Raw genomic sequence first — 22,652 nt, 5'->3', positions numbered from 1 at the left:
AACACTGTAAATTTTCTTTTAGTGTTCCAGCCAGCAATGCTTATTAAATCAACTGATGGAATGATCACAGTTTTTTAAAAAAATAATTGTTGGCAAATGTGAGTAAAAACACAGTTAAAGGGATAACCAAATAGTCCTGGAACAGAATGGAAAAGTTATAACATCTCATTTTCTTTATAATTTAGAAAAAAGTCAGATGAGATGAGGTAGAATAAAGACAATGTATTAAAAGTCTTGCAAAATATTCATGGTTTTGAAAGCTCATCCATAGTCACTCATTTTCTTTTCCTGCAATACAAGGTCATTTGTCCAGCAGAATAAAGGAATCTTTGGGAACTGTCCCAACATTTAAAGAAAATTACCAATGTAAATGGCTTTAAAAGGGATCAGACAAATAATGGAAGAAAAAGCATAAATGCATACTGGTTGAATAGATAGATTAGCTCTATTATTAGTTGCTAAGAAATGTGTGGAGAGGTGTTATTGTCCTCATGACTTGAGAAAGCTTGTCAGATCTGCAGCTCTGGGAATAAGATTCTAGACAAAGTTGATCTGGTTTAAATCTGGTTCCTTTTATGTTTCCAAACTTATATTTTAAAAAAGAAATGTGCTTCATTTGGATGTTGACATTATTTTCAGTTTCAGTCTAATTTTGGAAAGGCTGTGTTATTCAAATATGATTATTAAACACATTACCAAATTTGGGCTACTTGTTTACCAGATTGTTTCAGGCTAATGAAACAAATATTTAGTTCAGTGGAAGTTGGTTTTTTTTTGGCTATTTTTGTGTTGTTTTCCTAATTTAAAAATATTCATTTTATTTTATTGCTGTTTTTAATTAGATGGATTCAGGTATAACAAGCCTGGATATTACAGAATTTTTGAGAGTGGTATATTATTGTTTAAATGATAAATTATATGTGGTGAGATTTAATTGCAGGTCCAGTCTCAATTATAGAAACTCTTTGAATGACTATTGGCTAATCACTGCCTTTTAGATCAACCTATTTTATAGGACAGTTGTTCAGAGAATATTTGGAGGCAAGTGTGCTATGTATACTGCCTTGAACTCCTGAAGTAAATATAAGTTTAATGAATGAGTACCTTAAATCTTAATTGATTGGGATTGACCAGATAAATAAATGTGAACTCCATACACATTCTTCCCTCCTCCAAGACTAACAAGTTAAAAGCAAACCTTGAGTTATAAACAGAGCCTTTTAAAAGAGGAATAAATCAGGATTATCAGTTTAAATGGGGATTAAGTAGCCACAATTGTTTTTGAAGGATCACTCTTGACTACAAAGCTGAATTTATACAGTGTGGTAAACCATGTCAGTTACATTTGCACAGCATACTAGTTATGTTTTGTTGTTTTGTACTTTAGCATGTTGTGTAACCTTCAATTTGTTTGTGTAATGCCAGACAATTTAATTTACTAACAAAATATAAATATACCATTAGAAGGAGAACATTTGTAGCTCAGGGTTGAAATGAGGGGTCCTTGGTGCTCTCTGAGCTTGATTTTTTTGGTGGACGTTTCATTACCCAAACTAGGTAACACCAGCACCAAAGACCCCTCAAAATTAAATGTTTAGTATATATCTTCTTTATGCTCTAGCTCTGAATCTTGTATGAGATGCACTACTTTCCCTTCTCTCTTAAAGCCTCATTCATTTCTCTGCTGACATACTGTTTTGTATTGGACTGAAAATTATATTCTATTAAGACATCAGAATAATCAACAGTCAAACTGTCTTGTCTCTCTCTAATGTGTTTGAGAAGTTAATTTCTCTATTGGTAATTTTTTTCCAGGCTTGGCTTCTGGTGAGCTTTCATTCATATCAATCATTGATTGTTATTATAATGGGACATAGACACATATAGTGTCTATCTTCTGTAGTATAAACATGATGGATTTTTAATCAGAAGTAATTGGATTTCTAGAAAGATTATTACAAACCTAACCACATTTTTCTTTTGCTCAGATAGGATGGTGAAAAGTTAAAATGCCAAACAGCAAAATGAGCACAACATCATGGTTCCTGGTGAGTGGGACAGGTATTCGCCATCGGCTTCCTCGGGAGATGATATTTGTTGGTAGGGAAGACTGTGAACTCATGCTCCAGGTAAGTGCATTGTCTACATAAAGTGACCCATAGTTTGTCATGATCAACACAAGCACAGAAAACTTTGGGAGGTGATATTTCCCTTCTTTTTTTTTTGGTAAAGCTGAAAAAAACTTTGAAAATATTCACCTTAGTTGAACCGGAGTTTGGTTCAGACAACATATTATATTGCCATAGTATGATTAGTTTTATGATTTATACGAATATGTGATCTCAGCTAATGTGGCTTATAAAACATGGTTTATTGGATAGTATAATAGTGAATCCAGCATTTTAGCTTTTCAACAAACAGTGCTTAAAACAAGCCATGGTTTATTGTCATGGTAAACCAAAACAATTGAAACAATTTTAACCATATTTCTCTGGGAGGAAAGGAGATATTAATTAAATATTGATTTTAGTTTATTTTAATTCATCTTAAAAGGATTACTTGCATTTTGTCTAATAATTGTAGTTTCTTTACTTGCAATAACAAACATAATGCTTCTTAAGTAGTCTTTAAGGATGTGCCAAATGAATTGGGGAATATGTGAGTTAGAGGCTTGCTGGGGTTTGTTCTTTGGCCAGATGTTAAGGCTTGGCATCAATTTCTTCTTAAGAGCTTTTGAGAATATGGGCCAATAGATGAGTTGGTTTAAACTAGTGTTTCCCAATCCTGCTAACTTGTATCGACTGGAGAATTCTGAAAATTGGAAGTCCATACATCTAAAGTTGCCAAGATTGGGAAAGACTGGTTTAAACAAAGGTTGTAAGCTAAACAATTTTGCTGAACACAATATTTCATTACTGGTATATATTATCTATTGTCATCGCACCTCGTACAATGAAATTCAGTGTACATCATACATAAGAAAACTATAAAAATAAAAGAAAAACACACATCCTTCACATTCTATACAATTGAATTGAAAACCCGCGATAATGCATTAAGGTAAAGGTTCCCCTCGCGCATACATGCTAGTTGTTTCTGGCTCTAGGGGGTGGTGCTCATCTCCATTACAAAGCCGAAGAGCCAGCGCTGTCCGAAGACATCTCCGTGGTCATGTGGCTGGCATGACTAAACGCCGAAGGCGCACAGAACGCTGCTACCTTCCCACGAAAGTGGTTGCTATTTTTCTACTTGCATTTTTACATGCTTTTGAACTGCTAGGTTGGCAGAAGCTGGGACAAGTAATGGGAGCTCACTCCGTTACGCAGTGCTAGGGATTCGAACTGCCAAACTGCCCACATTTCTGATTGATAAGCTCAGCATCTTAGCCACTGAGCCACTGCGTACTTATATGCGTTAGTATTATGCATATAGGGATAATACTATTAGTATTAGTATTATATATTATTGTAAATATAAATATTATATTATTTATTAGGGATTTTTATATCCCTATTATATAGGAACTTTCTTAAGGCAGATCATCCTCTGGGTAATGATGTTAACCCTCTGGAGTGCTATCCTATCTGCCACTGTGCAAACCATAATCAGGTGCAGTAAGTGAAAATAGAAGATCACCAGCAATTTTTCATTCAGTTGTTTCCTGAGAAGTCTCAGGTAGTATAATGCTGGGTCCTTTTGACTAGTGCCGCAATGTGAGTGCCCCAGGTCAGGTCCTCTGTTATGATAACACACCAAAACTTAAAAGTGCTCCACGTAGTCTCCATTGATAACCATCTGATCTATTCCTTCTGTAGTTCACTATAAGCTCCTTGGTTTTATCGATGTTAAGGACCAGGTTCTTGTCTCCACACCACGAAATCAACCCGTCAGAGATGAGTCCCACCACTGTTGTATCATCTGCAAATATAATAGTAGTACTACTGGCGTGAGTGGGAATACAGTCATGTACATAAAGAGTATAGAGTAAGGCATTCAACAAACAACCCTGTGGTATACCAGTGTTAATAAGGACCCTCTGAGAGTGGCCAGACAGGAAATCCATAATCCAAAGGCAGATTGAATAAAAAAGCCCAAGGTCCAAGGTCCTAATTTTTTTTCCAATTAATTCTCCTAATTAATTGAATAAGAAAGTCCAAAGTCCAAGCTCCTAATTTTTCTACAAGCTTTCTGATCTTATTTCACAATTTGGAAATATTCAACATGTTCCTTACGATTAAGGAGGATGAAATTATTATATAGTGAAAAATGGGAACTTCATTAAGGCCTTATTTTTGAACTAGTTATGGATAAAACTCAGTTGCTGTGGGGGTTTCAGCTGCTGAAGGAATTCACTTCTACGTCTGCTCTGAATTCTGTGTTTAGATTTGGAAATATTCCTGGACTTGTGGAGTTGACACATGCTTGATCTGTGCTTCAGGCATTCCAACTTGCACTAAATGGCCAACACTGAAGGAAAAGATTTATGGAGGAAATAGAAGAACTCCACAAATGGATAGTTGGGTTGCTATTTTAAATATTTGTTCCACTGAATGACATGGAACTTTGATCTGAATTCTTCTGAATGGCGTAGCAAAGCATAGGTCTCTGTTATTTAAAGTAGCAGAAATATGTGATGGGACATACTCTCATACATTAAGAGGTAGAATGAACAACTATATCAGCTTAATATTGAGCATTTTAAGAAAACAACTTTGCATCTTTTGCTTTTATTCTGTATTGTGCTTGTGTAGCATTTTAACAGGCAACTTGTAGATCTTCTAGATTTCTAAGTAATCAAATCTACCTTTCAATGACTTTTCCCCCTACCCATTTCCTATATTGTTTTGGAGGTGGAATGACAATGAGGCACATTTCCCTGTTAAGTACTGGAGCCCAAATCATGGGCGCATCTGGAGGAGTTCCAGAAGCTCCTTCTAGATTTCTTAGAGACCAGTTTCTCATCCTTGAGAGAAGATGGAGGGCAATATTAATTGGGTTTTCCACAGATTCTTAGAGGTCCTGCTACTCATTCCAATCTTCCTTTTCTTTGCATGCCTTGTTTTGAGAAGAGTAAACTTTGCCTCTGTTTCAGAAAAAAATGCCCCATGTCCCACACTAATACTGATGAGGTAATTGATTTCTTTTAAAAAGAACACCATTCTCCTGAATAAACCTAATTAGAAAGTGATGGATTTTAATATGCAGATGAATACAGAGCAACTGAGTAATGCCTCTTATTTTGGAGTTACTGATATTTTAAAAATACATGTACTTCACTATGGAGCACACTCCTTTTAGACATTAAAATAACCTCTGCAACCTTTTGTTTTTCTACTAAACCAGCTGACAAAGCATTACTTCTCACCCTCTTTTAGTGATGAAGCAACAAAAAGTGATAGTAACTGAAAACCTTGCTTCTGTTGTCCTAGTAAAATTCTCCCCATCTGACATTCTTGTTGAAGATTAGGAACTGAGGTTAGGAAAGATGAAACATAGCTGAATAGAGAATCTGAAAACCCCTAGAGAGAAGTGACATTGGCTCCTGGACTTCCTCCTTGAGTAATTGCATCTTAGCAGCTTCTAAGATGCTGATTTCTGTTGCTGGGTTTATACTATGAATGTTTCCCCTCCCCCTTCCTAATGCAGGGAGCAAAACTAATGGTACAAAAATTTCTCCATTGACAAATTTGAAACCAGTTTTTCAGCTTCTATCCCTAAAAGCAACTGGATTGGCCTGTAACATTTTTCTTTTTGAGGTAAAGGATAAATCCTGTTGGAGTATGGTGACTTCACTTTGCTGAATAACAGGATCGGTAGGACTGTGGCATTTGGTATCTGAGGGGGTTGGATTTCTACATATTGGTGGTACAATGTTCTGCTTTTAGCCATAGGAGGGTGCTAGGTACCTGAAGGACTGCTTTCTCCATTCAGAATCCATCTGCCCAAGTTATGTCCTGAGAGGTGCTGTTTGCAATCCCACATTTTGGTTTGTGTGGAGCTTGGGCTCAGAAATATTTTTCAGTAAAGGTGTTCTTTAAAATAGCCTCCTTTAGCAAACAATCTAACTTTTTCTCTTTAGCTCTCCAAAAAATTAATTAAACGTGTTTTTCTGAAGCATGTTTGGAAAATAATTGGGGTGTTTCTCTTTTTGCTTCAGTATATTAATTTATGCTGATGCATTTTTACTGGGAAAATTTTAATGTTCCTTTCTGTGGATGTTTTAGCTTGTTGTAAACCACTGGGAGTTCTTGAAGATTACATAAGTCCACACAATGAATAAAAGAATAAAACTTTTAAGATTCCCTGTGCATTTTCTTGGGTAAATAAGATCAAACTAGTCTAGTCAGATGTCATTAACAGAATTCCTTTCAGCCCTTTAGTTTTCTATTTTTTTATTGCTGTGTAGTGCAGTGCTCCTTCTACTTGTAGTAGAGAATGTCTCAGATATTTCTAGAACTTGGTCTGTTTCTATCTATCTATCTATCTATCTATCTATCTATCTATCTATCTATCTATCTATCTATCTGTGGAATTTTGAACTGGTTGTAAAGAAATAGCTGGTATAACTGCTTACTTTCTGCAATTTAGAAACAATAAATTCATGTATTCAGAATTTAGAAAAGTGGAATATACATAAACATGTATTCTGAAGCTTGAATTTTTCCAAAAAGATGGAATTGGCTTTTTAATGTTGTATTGATCTGCCTTCTAGAAAACATCACTAGTGAAGTTCTCATAGTCCACTAAATCATAAAACTATTTACATTATCACCAATAAAAAAAACAACACGTTACTGTGTGGCTTTAAAAGTAGCCTGGGTCATGTTGAGTCCCACAACATACAATATCCATTTTAATTTAACCATACGCAGATCCAGCTGAGGTATGTTTGGGCTGAATGATATTGCTTAGTAGGTTGTGTGTTGGTGCCAGGGAGACTGACATAGCTGAATGCTCTCTGGTGTGGGTGATAGCCTTTGGAACTCCCTTTCCATACCAGCTTTGTGAAATGATCCAGACAATTAACATTTTACATGGTAGTAGGAAGCTAGTAGGCAGGCCAAGGAAACATGGTCACCAAGGTTAAGATCTGATTAAGAAAATGCCAGGATGGGCAGTATTGTAAAATATTCTACTTTTATGGAAGAACTACTACTAATAAAAAGTAATATTGTCCTAATACGATAGGTACTATTTCCCTTTGTGTTAATATCTGTCTTGACATATCATTAGAGCTATTAAAACAGTCTCTATCTTATAACATCCTAATTTAATGATGTTGGTCTTTCCAGTCTCGCAGTGTGGATAAGCAGCATGCCGTCATCAATTACGACAAGGAAAAAGATGAGCACTGGGTGAAGGATCTTGGAAGCTTAAATGGGGTGAGTGATAAGCCTGAGTGCCAAAGGGTTTGTTGTGTGTCATATACACATTTCATTTCTGTGGGTGAGCTTTTCAATTCTAGTTTGCAGAAGTGAAACGAACATCTGGGATTGGAGTTAATAGGATAGGCTCTAAAAGAAAATATTTTAAATTTTTTGATAAATCTTGTGGATTCTCAAGATTTACATAGCTGCTCCTTTATTGAGTTGATGCTTAGTTAGTTTTGCCACAAGTTTAGATTAGTTCATGGACTGTTCTAAGCTATAGTATGACTTGCTTGATTTTAGTATGCTGTGTGGAAGCAATCAGTATTTAATAAGCCATTGTTAAACAATATATAGTTCAATGCTATCCAAATAAGTCAATCTTCTGTACTTCCAGTAGATTAATGTAAATTTGTACTCATTTGGGAGGCTTATTGTGAATTAAGACAATATACTAATCTAAGTTTCTTTTGGCCATCCTTATCCCATGCCTACTGGCTGAGCTGCAATTACTTGTTTTTTTAAAATCAATGTTAGATGTTATAGCTTGTTCCCAAGAATGTTAAGCCATTGCCTAGGGTCAGCCCTTCAAGGTAGACATGATCAGGAAACAGAAATGATCAGGAGTGTTAAAAAGCACTTTAATCTAGTTTAAGTATTTTTACAGAATCTGAAAGCCCCTCTCTCCTTTAATATATCAGCTCACACAATCAAATCAAAATAGTTTACATTTCTTTTTAACATTTTCTCAAGACTCAGATGTATTTTCTTGTAATAGCTTGGCATTCACCTCCTTTTTTGTTTGTGACTTAGCATGTTTCTTAAGTCCATTGATTATGATTCAGCATTATATACAAACCAGACCATTAAGGAATTTGAAGAGTTTTATTATAGCATATAGTTGGAAGATAACAGGCTGGGAATGCTTGTTATAGCAGGTAAATAATATCAGTGATGTATTGGATGATTTCCAGTGATGAATAAGAGTGATTTTACCTAAAAATTACAAAACTAGAAAATCTGAGTTTTGACCAAATGAGGATATCTGCCAGGAGAAATGCGCTGTTTTAGGAAAAATCACACATTGCTCTGATAACATAAGCAGTAGGAGGTACTGCTATTAATAGGAAGCTGACCCAGAATTGCTGACATGAGTTTGTTGCTCCTTTAAAGAATGTGGCTGTTCAGTTTGGAGTATTGAATCTGGAGCTGGGGATTTGTGTACTTGAAGTACAAGTATTGAATTTAGGGTATGAAATGAATGACTGATATGAAATGTATTTAAATATTACCTTTGACCTTGTTTGTTTGCTGTTTAGGATAAACTTCAGAGTGGCATAAGAGTAACACTAAAATAAATTTAAAGACCAACTTTTAGAGATTTATTTTTGTACAAAACAAGTAACATAAAATCATTATTTGGATATTTCAATAATCATTTATCTGCCTCCTTTATTGCATGTTCATTAGTTGATAGGTATAGGAGGATAATCATTGGAATTATGCCCTTTTTTCATGAGGCAGCTAGCAGTCCAGAATAACATGCAGAACAGATGAAAACAACACTATAGTGGGAGAGGCTTCTTTTACGTGCTTCAAAGCCCAATGTGAAAAACTTTAGAGTGAGCAACAGCCTCAGAGGTGAAAGCAAGTTTGCACCAAGCTTTTCAGGTTTCTTTCAAACCCTTTCCTCCCCTCTACTTTGGAGACTTTTTAAAGGTTTTCTTGCTTTCTCAGATTACATTAACCCCTTTTAAGGTCATCAATAGTTTGGAAGCAAGGTGTGCAGGGAAAGACTATTTCCTCTGACTGCTTCTGCAAATGAGATATTCTTAGAATAACTTTTGATGTTAAATAGGGTTTCTAAGATAGATATCCAATTACAGCTTTAACATTTTGAACCAAGCCTATTAAGCAATTAATGATCTGTGCAGATCATTTAACATAGGTATAATCTGGTCATGTCCATGTCCTGATTAGCAGGGTAGTTCTTGGTCCTGGCCTGTCTTTGGGGTAACTCCTCATAGAGTCCATTGTAGTACTTCTAGTTGACCCAAGAAGATCCAAGCAATTTGAGGAATGAATTACATCTTTTGTGGGAAGAGCACAACTTTGTAGTCAAAGCCATAATGTTTGCACAGAAAAAAATGATAGGTTAATTTCCAACATTTGCAGCTGGAAGAATCATTGTAAAATGCTAATTAGACCAGAGTTATGATTCAATATATTTGTGCATGACAAGACTGTTGCAGACTCATTAGGCACACAAGAGCAAAGGCCTTGGGTATATCCCCAGTATATATTTAGGAAAGCAAGATCCTTGGTAGCCCTTTCACTTGTAGATCATGCCTTTGTTGATATTATTGGCGATCTCAGAAGCTTTTAGGTATTGCAGTCAGCCTTTCCTATCTTAGCATTTTCCATATGTGCCTACTTCAGTTCTGAAATTGTTTTAGATTGCAAATTATGATTGCTGAAAGCCAATATATTTGCAAACTTGTCAGATTGATGAATACTGCTACAGAAGATCACATTTTTCTTGTGCTTCTGGCATAATCTGAAGTAGATAGCAGTGCTTTGCGGTGTTTGTGCCTGCTTGACAGTTACACTTCAGAAAGTAATCTTATCCTGACCTTTATAGTTTTGTTGTTGGTGCCAAAGAAATCTATTGTAATCCTCTTGGCTTATAGGTGTTAGCATTTGGTATTTCAAGGAGATCATTAAGAAAGTAAGAATTCCTCATCCAAAGTAGAAAATCAAGATGAAGTGGGATCATAAGGAATTCATGAAAAAAATATCCACCCCCTATTTATCTTCCAGAGATATCTCATTTTAGAGAGCTACACAATGCATTGGATTTGAAGGGAAAAACTTGCTTAAACCATGGAAGTTCACATAATTGACAGAAATTCCTAAATATCTGCATTGTTTTCTGGGATTGCATGTCTGCCCTCTGCAGCTGCAACAGCAGTCCAGTCCAGGAATAAATATATTTGGTTTAAAAAATTGCCAATACGTTTTACATGCCTGACATGGGTTTAAAAACATATTTTTGCTTTTGAATCTGAAGCGCATTGCATTATCTTACTGTACTGCATATTTAGAGCAAGATCTGATTATTTTTGCATATTAGCATTGGCTATAACCTCCTGACCAGAGAGATTTTAGTTTATGACAGAAATGGGTTGGGGAGGGGTAGTTTAGATATTTAAAGAGGGGAATGGTTGAAAGCAGATGGTGAATCAGTTGCTGGCAGTGGTGCTGCTCCTTAGAGGCTTAGTAGCTGCCATCTCTTCAGTCTCCCATCATGAAGAGGGAAAAAGGGAGAGAACTTTTGGGCCCTGAGTTCCAAATGCCAGCAGCTCTAAGCATCATGGTCAGCAGCAGGTATGGTTCAGTTTAATCTTGAAAGTCCCAATTGTGTCTCAAACATATCGCGTTCCTTATCATTTCCTTTGTTTTAAGTAGGACACTACATTATTGCATTGAACAGTGATGAGGAACAGGATAAACTTCAGTATGTCTGCAGTGTGAGGAGAAAGTGACTGCCAGATGTTCCAGGAATGCTGCTACTGTTGCTACAGAACGTGCAGCTCTGACAATGAAAAAGATGGACTTAGGGACAGGCAGTGAGCATCTATTTCCTCTGCAAAGCCACCCAAGTTTAGTGAGAAAGAGGCAGTTTCGTCTTGGTCTTAATGTTCCAGTTTCTCTTTGAAGTCTGTTTCTGCAAAGGAAGAACAGAAGAAATCTACAAAGAAGCAGAGCATTGGCCCACACTCTTATATCTCCCAAGTTAAAGGTAGGAGCAGGAAAAAGATTTGCCTGAGACTCAGTTCTAGCCCATTATTTGAACTGCGAATTGGAGATAATCAGGGTTAGTGAAATATAGTATTAAAAATAATACAGATGCTATTGTGGACATGGCTAATTCCCAGCTTGAAATGACAAAGAAATAAATTCCTGTGCACAGAGGAAGGCAAGTGAAATAATAGATTTATATGAGCCTGTTTGGTGGGCTGCATCTTCTAGTTGAAGGGAGAGGGGGAATACTATATCTGCACTAAGTGTTTGTTGATAGTTGATGTCTCTTGGCTGCAATCATGGTGAGATAGTTAAGAGTTCTCTGGAGAGAGCCTTTTGCTTGACATTTCTCCACCTACACTTTTAAAACAGGCTCAAATGAAGTTAAGTCTGCATCACCTCTGAAGGCCTGGTTGCAGATAATTTCCTGGGCCTGGTTGCTACCCAAGGCCCATCTGTAAAACATTGACCATGTTCAAATTTTCTAGTTTTGTATGTTCTGGTCCAAATAAAGCTGCTTTTCTTGCCATGACTCACTTCTGTTTCCAATCATGTTAAATGAATATTAGCCAAAAAAAAAAAAAGATCATGTATTTGTCTTCCTAGACCTTAGGGTAGTTTTTACTTAAAAGTTTGGATTTCACATAAAATCTGGCGTCTGAAAACATTTTGCAAGGCAATCCCATTTACCGAAGAGTTATCTGTTATAGTTGGCTTATCAAATTGCAGAGTATTTTTTGCTCTAGCTATCAAGGAGGATAAAGCCATTGATGTACACTGGCGATCAGTACACATACAATATAACTGATTGCAAATTCTTCAGCTGGATGGTTTTTCCAAAGGCATTCCTCTCAGATTGTCCGACACATTTTGCAACACTGATGATGCCTCTCAATGAATCTTACATCATTGATAAATGTTTGGGTCTAGCACCCTGGTGCCAAAAATAAAGTGTATTTCTTGGTAAAGTATTGTGAAGAAAAGGAATAATTACTTTAAGCTGTTGAGCTGTTTCAACTGTTAAAACTGAGATGGGCATTATTTTAGAGCTCAGGACTATATGCTGACTATAAGATTGGGGGTATAGTAGATGGGAAGTGATACAGAGTGCCATAGCTGTGTCACACTCAGGTAAGGTAAGGCTTTGTCAGGTTTTTTTTTTTTAATCCTGTTAGGTAGGACTTACTTACTGTATATACTCGTATATAAGCCAGTTTTTCAGCCCATTTTTGTGCTGAAAAACCCCTCGGCTTATACTCGAGTCAGATTCCCTCTGAAAAAAAAAATGGTGTGGAGATCCGGAGCTGGGCAGGCGCTCCCTGCTTCCGTGTTTCCTTTGCAACTTTTAAGCATGGGGGTAATCGGAAGCAGAAAAGTTCTTGCATGAGGATATGTTTTTTCTTTTTTTTAACTGTTTTTAGAGGGGGAAGACTCACCGTCATGTGAGAATGCTCAGACACGAAATCTATCCGCCCGAAAATAAGTGTGTGTGTGTGTGGGGGGATTTTAACAGGGGGAAGATGTAGGGAGAAGGCAAAAGCGACGGAAGATCCTTCAGGGGAAACTGAGGGGGAGACTCACCCTTGGTCCAGATGAGCCCCCTTCCCCGCCCCTAAGGAAGCAGAGGCAGCCAGCAAGCAGGCAGGCAAGCCCCGCTTCACAGACTGTCCGTCCGTCTCACTCCCACCCACCCACCCAAAGCCACAAAGTCCCCCAATTGCAGCCCAGAATCGCCCTCCCTCAGGGGGCAGCAACGACGCCTGCCTTTTCCCGAGACAAGAAGCTCCGCCATGCAATGAAAGCGCCTGGCTCTAGGCTCGCGGCTCAGAAAACAACGCGAGCCGAGGTGGCTTCGCCCGCCGCTTCTCCAACATCCAGCACCGCCCTGTTCTATGTGCCGGCCCGGCAAGTCCGAGCAGCCAGCGCGTGGAGCAGGACGGCGCCGGAGATCGCTTGGCTGCCTCTTTCGCAGCACGGAGGCCTCCCGGCTGGCCAGCTGCTCTCCTCCTTCTCTGCCTGTTTGTTCTGTGTGACCGAGGAGGAGGAGACCGCCGGCTGGTTGGGGGAGGCTTTCTGCGCCGAGGAGGCGGCTGCTGGTGTCCGGCTTTGCTCCGCTCCGATGGTCCGGCGCGGCCCTGTTCTTTACTTGGGCAGCCAGGCGCCGCAATGGCGCCCACGGCGGCAACAGGCAGTTCCGCCCGGCTCCGCTCAGGTGTCCGGCTGGGGCTGTCGGGAGTTGCTGCCGCTGCGCGGTGGCCCCAGTCCCGCGTCGCCGGGAAGGGAAAGGCAAAAAGGAAGAGCATGCGCATGCTGAGCGCAGGCAGAGAAGGAGGAGAACAGCTGGCCAGCCGGGGAGGCCTCCCGTGCTGCGAAAGAGGCAGCCAACTATCTCCGGCGCCGTCCTGCCCACACGCTGGCTGCTCGGATTTGCCGGCCCGGCACATAGGCGGTGCCGGATGTTGGAGAAGCCGAGCGGAGCCGGGATCATTAGCCGCCTTTTGCAGCACAAGAAGCCTCCCCAGGCAGAGAAGGAGGAGAGCAGCTGGCCAGCCGGGGAGGCCTCCCATGCTGCGAAGAGGCAGCCAACGATCTCCGGCGCCGTCCTGCTCCACGCGCTGGCGGGTGTCGTTGCTGCCTCCTGAGGGGAGGACGATTCTGGGCTGCGCGATTGGGGACTTCGTGGCTTTGGGTGGGTGGGTGGGTGGGAGTGAGGACGGACGGAGTCTGTGAAGCGGGGCTTGCCTGCCCTTGCTGGCTGCCTTTGCTTCCTTAGGGCGGGAAGGGGGCTCATCTGGACAAGGGTGAGTCTCCCTCAGTTTCCTGAAGGATCTTCCGTCGCTTTTCCTCTCCCTACATCTCCGCTCAGGTGTCCGGCTGGGGCTGTCGGGAGTTGCTGCCGCCAGTGCGGTTCGGTCCCGCGTTGCCTTGGGAAGGGTGGGGCAAAACCAGGAGCCGCTGAGCCTGAGCCTCCGGTGCCGCTGCTGCTGTTGCAAAGTGCTGCCGCGGCTCTTCCTTTTTGCCTTCCTTCCCGAGGCGACGCGGACTGGGGCCGCGCCGGCGGTAGCGACTCCTGACTCTGGGGGCCTCCGAGGAGGGGAAGAGAGTGACTCCTGCCTCCCGCTGTCATCATCTTCATCTTCTTTTGGGTTAGTGAATCAATTAAACCTTTCATGATAGTGAGATCGCTTCCCAAATTAATTATTTTTATTTTTGAAATTTACCAGTAGCTGCTGCATTTCCCACCCTCGGCTTATACTGAGTCAATAAGTTTTCCCAGTTTTTTTGTGTAAAATTAGGTGCCTCGGCTTATATTCGGCCGACTTATACTCGAGTATATACGGTATTTATAACTTTTTATGCCACCTATCTCACAACCAAAGCGACTCTGGACAGCTTTTTATTTTCTGAACAAAATGTAATCTTTTTAAAATAGTATTCACTATGTGTTTTTAATGTTTCCTCTCTGAAAAGTGGAAAGAAACCATGTCATTAGTTTTCACAATTGTGAACAGAGAAGGGGTCTATCGCAAAAACACACACGTAGCCTGGAGTGTCATGTTACCTGACTTGACGGGAGAAATCTTTAGTATTAGTGCAATTCTGCATGAAGACAGTTCTCTATATTTATCATACTTAAGTGTCTGCAGCTTTGAGATATACCATGACATGTAATATCTACTTCTTGCAATTGTTTGGGAATAAATTTAAGCACTTTCAGTGTTTCTGTTATCTAGTGGTTAAGGAATAGATGCTTGGTCCAAATTTCTTTTCAGCCATGGATTAAGGCAAGTGGCTGTTCCTTTATGGGGTCCTCTTTCCTGTCTTCACTATGTGGACAATCCTAACCAGCCTGTTGTAAATTTTTATCTTTTATAAAAATTACTGACATTGTAGGTTTTTAAATACTTTTAAAAGTATAAGTTTGTGAAGTTGGTTCCTTTGAAGTTTTCAAAGGCTTGCTGTTTAGCCCAGAAAATGCAATAAGGGAGCTTTTATGGTTTGGAAAAATAACCTTGTGGTATTGCCTGAGTTGCTCTGTCAAATGGTTTGTATGGCTGACAAAAAGTGGTTGCCCATTTTTTTTAAAATGCAGTTGATTTGTGTTTTGCTGAAGCTGTTTTCAGCAACAGGAGAAAGGGGTCGATCAAACAAGCACCAAAATGATGTGGAATTGTATGTGGGAAGGAAAGAGGTACCACTTGATGGGCAGAGGTTAGGCAGAGATTTTGTAAAGCTAAAGACTGTTTCCTCTCTAAACTTCTCCACATGACTTCTTCCTCCTCCTCACGTGTCACTTGAATGATATTTTTTGTCTTTCTTTTCCATAGACTTTTGTGAACGACATACGAATCCCTGACCAGAAGTACATCACGCTAAAACTGAATGATGTGATTCGTTTCGGCTATGATATCCTTTTGTATGTGTTGTAGAGGTACAAGTGCACATATCATCAAGGTTCAGGATTTATTATTTTAAGAAAAACACTGCCTTTTTTTTTTTTTTTTTACAAAATTTACCATATTTTTTGTTCCATAAGACACACTCCCCCCCCCCCCAAAAAAGTGGGTGGAAATGTCTGTCCATCTTAGTGTCACAGATGGGGCTGCGGCAGTTTGCCATACCTGGGGAAGGGGGTTAGTGCATCGGCAACAATAGGGAGCAGTGACGAATGGTGGCAGTGATTCCCACTGCCTGGAATAGCTGATTGGCGGTATTCTGGGAGGCCAATCCAACTGCCATTCAGCTGCTCAGTGGTGAAGGCTCCAGCGTTCCCTGGTGGAGGCAGCATACATGGAAGAGGCAGCAATGGCAGCATTTTTGGTCAGCCAGCCTGCTGATCGGCTGGGCTGTGGGAGGCCGGGATCCAGCTGTCACTCAGCTGACCGGTGGTGGGCACAACAAGGCAGAGCCTTGATGAGCCACGCGCTGGGGCTGTGATAACGTGCTGAAGCTGACGAGGCTGTTTGCTGTTTGATGCAAGGGTGGCAGAGGCAAGGTTTTTTTTTTCTTGTTTTCTTCCTCTAAACCTAGGTGTGTCTTATGGCCAGGAGCATCTTATGGAGGGAAAAATACAGTAAATTCACCAAATCTGATTATATAAATTACACTCCACATGGAGGATCACCATCCTGAGCTCAAGAAAACATATGCTCTTTTGTCGCTGTCATTCTGAGAGTTAGTCTGGTATCAAATTAGGAGATTCAGGCTTATGTCTCAATCAGCCATGAACTGTAGTTTTTATCTTGGTTATTTCTCAGCCTAAAGATTGTTGCTGGGAGGATGGGACCCTGGATTTCCCTGTAGCAGATTTGAGTGGTCTCATTCAACGGCAGCGTTCAGACTTCATGCCGCTGTCTATGATTTGTTTGCTGTTAGCATATAGATCAGTGATAGTTAACCTTTTCGGCACTGAGTGCCCAAAGCACATGCGTGCATCACCAAAATGCAATGCGCATGCACCCCCTGCATGCACCCCCCACCATGTTCCCTGCCCCCCCAGCATATGTGGAACAGAGACCCAAAGACCAGCTGGTGGTGGGAGGCGCATGCACACAGTACCACAACTATGGTGATTGGATCGGCATTTATGTCACAAATAGATGCAATCGTAAAGTGTGATGTCATGTACCAAGTTGGTGTAGTTAAACAAGGATTTCAAGGGTTATTAAGCAAGGATCTCACGTGACAGTGGCTTCAGACTTTCTTATTGACTTTGCTTGTGGGAAGCCAGCAGAGAAGTTTGCAAATCATGATTGTGTGGCTGTAGGGGTGCTTCAGTGGCTGAAATTTCAAGGACCACTAAGTATTACTTATTTGAATGGTCTCTGAACAAGTGGTTCTTAACGAGGTTTACCAGTATTATGTAAATGGTGCTCTTTTAAAAAACCAGTTTATTAATAACATTTGTTTCACTGAGCCTTCAATAAAGAAGTTTGTGGAATTTATCTTGCATGGGGGTGGGGCTTGGCAAAACTGAAAATGGGTTCAGTTTTGAGCTTGATGAAACAGCTGGTTCTTATTAGCTTCAGTGTGAGAATTTTCCTGTCGAAAGGTTTTGATGGTTCTTCACTTGGCAGTGTGTATGTACAAAACATACATTTTGTATGTATGTTTATATCTTCTAGATAAGAATTGCAATCTATAACACCTTCCTTGCCACTAGTTATGAAATGAAGATATGCCCAAACTTAACTCTTTTTGGAAAGATTTGCAAACTGTAGCTTGGTATTAAATCTGTATTGTCAATGCTGATTCTGATGAACAAATAGTCTGAAGTGGACAAGGAGTGCAGTGTGTTTGTAAGTGCACACTTTATGAGATTGGAATTTTTACCCTTCTACTTGTTGGTTTATTTCTGAAATGTGTCTTCAAAATATAATATATATGTTTTTCCAACTGAGAGTTCCTGGGAGATCACATTAGTTTATATTATAAGTGCAGAGGAATATATTGCTAATTGCTGCTACTCTTAAGATGCAAGTTGGTCTGGACAACAATAAGTGGGCCAATTTACCCACTGCAGGCATTTGAAGAGTATTTAAAAACATTTTTATGTGATTACTCTTGGTAATGTTATGCAAATTTATTACTTTTTCTTTCCCACACCATTTTCTGAAATAAAATTCATCCTCTATCCTTCTTTATATTTGCTTGCTTCCAGGTTTAAGATACTTCACACTGTAGGAGATTAATCCATCTCTTTTTATGTTGGTATTGAGAAGAGATTTGGGATGTGCAGAATATGGCTTCCTCTGTAACAGAACAGCTCGATCCCAGGTTAAATAGCTTGATACTTGCAGTTTCATTCTCATCACAACAGTCTTCTCTCAGTGAGCAACCTGGATGCAAAACTCAGGACATGCCTTAAATTCCTCTTCCCTATTAATCAACAACTTCCAGAATTATGCTGCGATCGACACCATTTTTCAATTCTGAGTTTTTCTCCTCTTGCTTTGTTGAGTATAGCCTTGTGTTTTAAGGTGCAAGCCCAGGCACCGCTGTCGTATATTCTTTTCTTGGCAAGGAACCATTTTTTTTCAAGACTAGATTAGGACATTTTGGTAGTTCTTGGCAGCAGACATAGGACTGACTGAAACTGTGTGTGTGTGTTTGCATGCGTGCTAGAGAAAGAAGGGACAAGAGAAAACGGGGGATCACTTAAAACAAAGTGATATGCTTCTACAATTCAGCTCAATTTATTCATCTTTTTTTTAACTGAACTGTCAGCATAAAGAAACAAAAAAGAACAAAACGCCCTCCTACCAAGTTCCATCCTCCTTTGGCTCTTTATAGATTACTCCATTTTTACATTCCCTGAGTCAGCAGAGTTCCCATGCACACATCTGTCCACTGTAGCCAACAAGCAGATTTCTCCTGTCCTTCCAGAATAGGGCTTGTCCTTGTTTTGTTACTGTTTTCTTTAAAGTTACATTAACAATCTTGCCTTGCTTTTTCTGGCATCCTTAATTTCCTCCTGTTCCCCACCCTTTGGAGAAAATGCAGGCCAACTGTGTTTTGGAACTGTGACATGAGCCTGTGCAAATCTTACTGTTGTCATTTTTTCATTACAATTACTTTTTTTTTCCTGTGGGGATGTCCCACATATTGAGTGTTTCTGATTATGAATAAAAAGCCTGACTGGTGTGCAATTCATGCCAGGTTTTCAAGATTTTAAATGGATCCAAATGAGGTATTGCTTGTGGCGATTTGCTAGTTTTGTTGGAGGATGAGCAAGTTGTGGCATCTGTTGTCCCTTGATTAGCAGTTTGATTTGCGTGATGCTGCTGAATCCTTTCCTTTCCCACCACTCCTTGTGCATTCTGATCAAAGTTTGCTGGAAGAGAATGATCATGTCAGATAGAAGCATACTGGGGATGCAGTAGTGGCATTCCTTTGTTTGAACATAACTACGGTAGTTACTTCAAGTTCCATTGATAGAGCTAAGTTGAATAGTCAAGATTCAAGACTTTATAAGGAGCAGCTTTATTTGAATAACAGTTTCAGTTAAGGCCTGGTTTTGTGAGTTGCTTGAGTGAGATTTCTAGGTCTCCAAATGCATTTCTTCAAGTGTCTGAATAGGAGAAGAATAGAATAGGAATAAGAATAGAATCTTTGTCACTTTAAATGTACACTAATCAGCATACATTAAAATGAAATTTTGTTGCATTCAGCTCTCAAAAGAGAACCATTATGCATATACATACATATATGGCACAGAGAAAGATCAGAGTCTATGATGTTTCTGTGAGATCTTCCAGAAAATGACCACTAATTTAATTGTCAAATTCTGAGCTTTTTGCTGCTTAGATTTTTCTTTTCCTTTTAACTAAGAGCTGTTGCAATGTATATTAGAATATTTGTCCATTCTTTGTTTGGACAAACTGGAATTTGCCTAGTGCCACTGCTAGCATCTGCCTCGTTTCCTTCAGATGCTGCAGTGCCTCTGTGGAGATGGAACCTCATTAACCAAAGACTGATTCTGTAAGAAATATTTTGGTTCTTGAACACCGCAGAGCGGAAGACAGCTCTTGCCAGGAGCTGTCATTGAGCAGAGATTGAATAAGGAGATGCACTCTGTGCAGTGCAGACACAGAACTTAGCAGCAGCATTGGCTCCCCAGCTGTGCACCACAGACAACATGACACTCTTGAAGAATTAAGCCACTGTTTTGGGCAGCATCCAACATTCTCCCTGCTAGTTAGAGCTGGCAGGTAGGTACCTTGGTGCATTAATATTTTCTGCTGGGAAATGATGAGCAATGAAGGAAAGAATAAAGCTGCACCTGATGTAACCCGTGAAAGGAATGACAAATGCCCGTGATAGGCACAACAAATCTCAGAAACATCTCCATTGCTTAGAAGGAATAATTTCATCTGTGAATTAAGCCAAGGCAAAGATCAACTTTCTAAAAGCCATTGTATTTATTCATCAAATTTATACGTTGCCCATCTTAATATCTGATTGACTCTGGGCAGTTTTAATTTAATTTTAATCGGCATCTCTTTTCCCAAGAAACTGTTGCTTTACAGCAGCCTAGAGAAATGGGTAGTCTTTGCGTGAAATGGTGAAGGGTGTTCAGTTTTAATTTAGACAAAAAATATCTATGGCCCAATTAATAAGGTTGGGAATTACCATATGATGGTGTTGGTCAGGGACTGCAGCTGGAGTTTTCCTGTTGATGTGCCATCTTATCAGTCATTTTTGGAATTATATAGGTCTGTTACTTCCTGCTGTTCTTTTTTACTATTCATTTCTGGTAGCCAGTGGGACATGCACTAGTGTGTTTGCAGCCTTTCTGGGATGTGTAAGTTGTCCCTTTTTGCTAAACGCTATTGTTAAAAATGACCCCTTCATAATGAATAATTCTCCATAAGAGTCCATTAATGAACCACCTTGAAAATATATGTCCAAACTGATGCAGTCATTGTGGTACTCCTGAGTTCCTTTGGTCAGTATGAATGTAATGTCGTATGATGAATAGTTGTAAGAAAAAGTAGGGGAAACAAGGAAAAGATATTGTATTGATATTGTATCTGTATCATCAATCTCATTTGGTATTGATTCACTCATTCTTTTCTGTTGGAGCACCTGATAGCTTGGGCTTCCCTACAGGGAAGATTTTAGATTCAGTCAATTTTTAGAAAAGTCATGATCATTCCTCTATTATTATTAGAATTCCTATTTTCATTCTAAACAAAGGAAAGTGCTTATAGGAAACACTTTACTACACAACAAAAATGACCTTTAAGTAGAGGCCTCTTACAAGATTTCAGTTATAAATAGTTTGATTAAAAAGAAAAATCAAGACGTACCTGTTTTGCCTTTTCAATTTCCGATCAATGAATCAGTATTACTGAATGCACCATATGTTAACCCTTTAATAACTGCTTTATCAGTCATGGTTTTTCCACCTCTTTTGAGTTTACTTTTATACCCTAGCCTTCCCCCAACATTGTAGCCCTGAAATGTTTGGAAGGCTTCATGTAGTGATATGTTGCCTCCCTCTGTTTAAAATAGTCTCAAAAGAGATGTGATTTGTTTGTTTATGTGAATGATAGATTGCTTGAAAGTTACTGTTAACATATGTCTGAGTTCTCCTGAAGCTGCATTTTTTCTTAATACTTTTTCTACATGCAAACATGTATGTCCTAGAACGCATCCAGCACAAGGTTCCAGAAGAAGTGCTAAAAGTAAGTATTTATGTTCTCTTTTAAGTGGCAAAGTGAAGAAAAATAAAATACTTAAGCTATGGTTTTTAGTGGTGAATTCTGCTGGGAATTTAACTGACCTGCATCAGTGCTACTATACTATTTTATTTTTGCCATCTTTAACATAGGTTGTTAAAAGGAATGAGGGAAAGCAAGAGAAGAAGGAAGGACCAGAATTCTCAGAAGGACTGTAGTCCTAAATCATGCATAGAGTGAAAGCTTAGTATAGAGTTTATACATAAAAATGTTAAGCTCAGTCTTAAAGAACTTTCTTTTAAATAAGGATCAAACTATAGAAGATAATAGAAAGGAGCTATCACTTTTAGAAAACCTGTAATACAGGTCTAGGTAGCCAAGAAGTCAATTTGGTAAATTGCTTTGTACTTATTATTTTTGTTTGTTCAAATAACCAATTCTGACTTTCTAAACGTATATAATTTATTAGATGCATTAGCTGCTAAAAACTATATTTTTCCAAATCTTGCAATGCAGTTTGTGGTTCAAAAAACTTTTCCAAAATGCATTATATTCAGGTAAATTACAAAAAATGCTTTGAAAATCACTGAAATCCGAGTTCATATGTATAATAATTGGAACGAATTGGAACAAACTTTTCATGTGCTGGTCCTCAGCATGGAACCAAGCACAGTCAGTTTAGATGTTTTCTTGCTTAAGCTTCATTGATGTGAAAGATCTGCTAAACCTCAGATGCAGATTTGTGCTACCTCTCCCATATATTTGCACAAAGCTTTCCCATGAGAAATTACCAACACAGTATGCTGAAATAATCTTAGATCACCGCTAATCTCCCCCAAGGCAATTCTGTGCTTTGCTAAGACTAGAGTTATAATTTTATGCTTCCACCTAGCCCTGGGGACAGGATTCCTTCACATTTTCAGGTTTTTACTGGTAGCCATGAAGCAAATCAAGTAAAAACATTGAAAAATCTTGGCTTGCACAAAGTAGGGTTATAAGCTGTGTTTTGATTACCCAACTCTGAGAAAATATGCTTTTCAGGAAAGATGCCATCTTTCTTTCATTGCATGCATGCCATTGCTGGTCAGAAAACATGAATCATGGGCTTTATAGCAGTACTGATTGATAACCTTACCCGGATTTCAGGGAGAAGCTAATGGGGCAATATTTTGGCAAAGAACAGCCACCTAAAATGGACATAGTTGACTTACTTTCAGCAGCAGATTATATCAACACAATACTACTCACCTTTCTCTAAACTTGCCTGCACTTTCACCCAAACAACCAAAGATTCCTA

The 22,652-nt window shown here is 39.3% G+C and overlaps 1 protein-coding gene across 7 annotated transcripts in view; it reads left to right on the top strand.

The window, feature by feature from the left end:
- Positions 1-22,652, top strand: part of CEP170B (centrosomal protein 170B) — a 65,151-nt gene that overhangs the window by 3,058 nt on the left and 39,441 nt on the right. For 5 of the 7 annotated variants that reach the window (XM_087952261.1, XM_087952259.1, XM_087952260.1 and 2 more), the window contains exons 2-5: positions 1,993-2,129; positions 7,293-7,382; positions 15,500-15,580; positions 21,305-21,361. In XM_087952261.1, coding sequence (XP_087808387.1) covers positions 2,010-2,129; positions 7,293-7,382; positions 15,500-15,580; positions 21,305-21,361 — 348 coding nt within the window. In that variant the 5' untranslated portion in view covers positions 1,993-2,009. Of the gene's footprint in view, positions 1-1,988; positions 2,130-7,292; positions 7,383-15,499; positions 15,581-21,304; positions 21,362-22,652 lie in introns of all 7 variants that reach the window. The other 2 variants (XM_087952256.1, XM_087952257.1) reach the window with 1 other exon arrangement.

This window comes from Notechis scutatus, chromosome 1 (assembly GCF_049901735.1).
Source record: "Notechis scutatus isolate UNSWTSFEM ecotype Mainland chromosome 1, rNotScu1.2, whole genome shotgun sequence".
NCBI classification, from domain to species: Eukaryota; Metazoa; Chordata; class Lepidosauria; order Squamata; family Elapidae; genus Notechis; species Notechis scutatus.
This window is presented reverse-complemented; position numbering and strand designations above follow the sequence as displayed.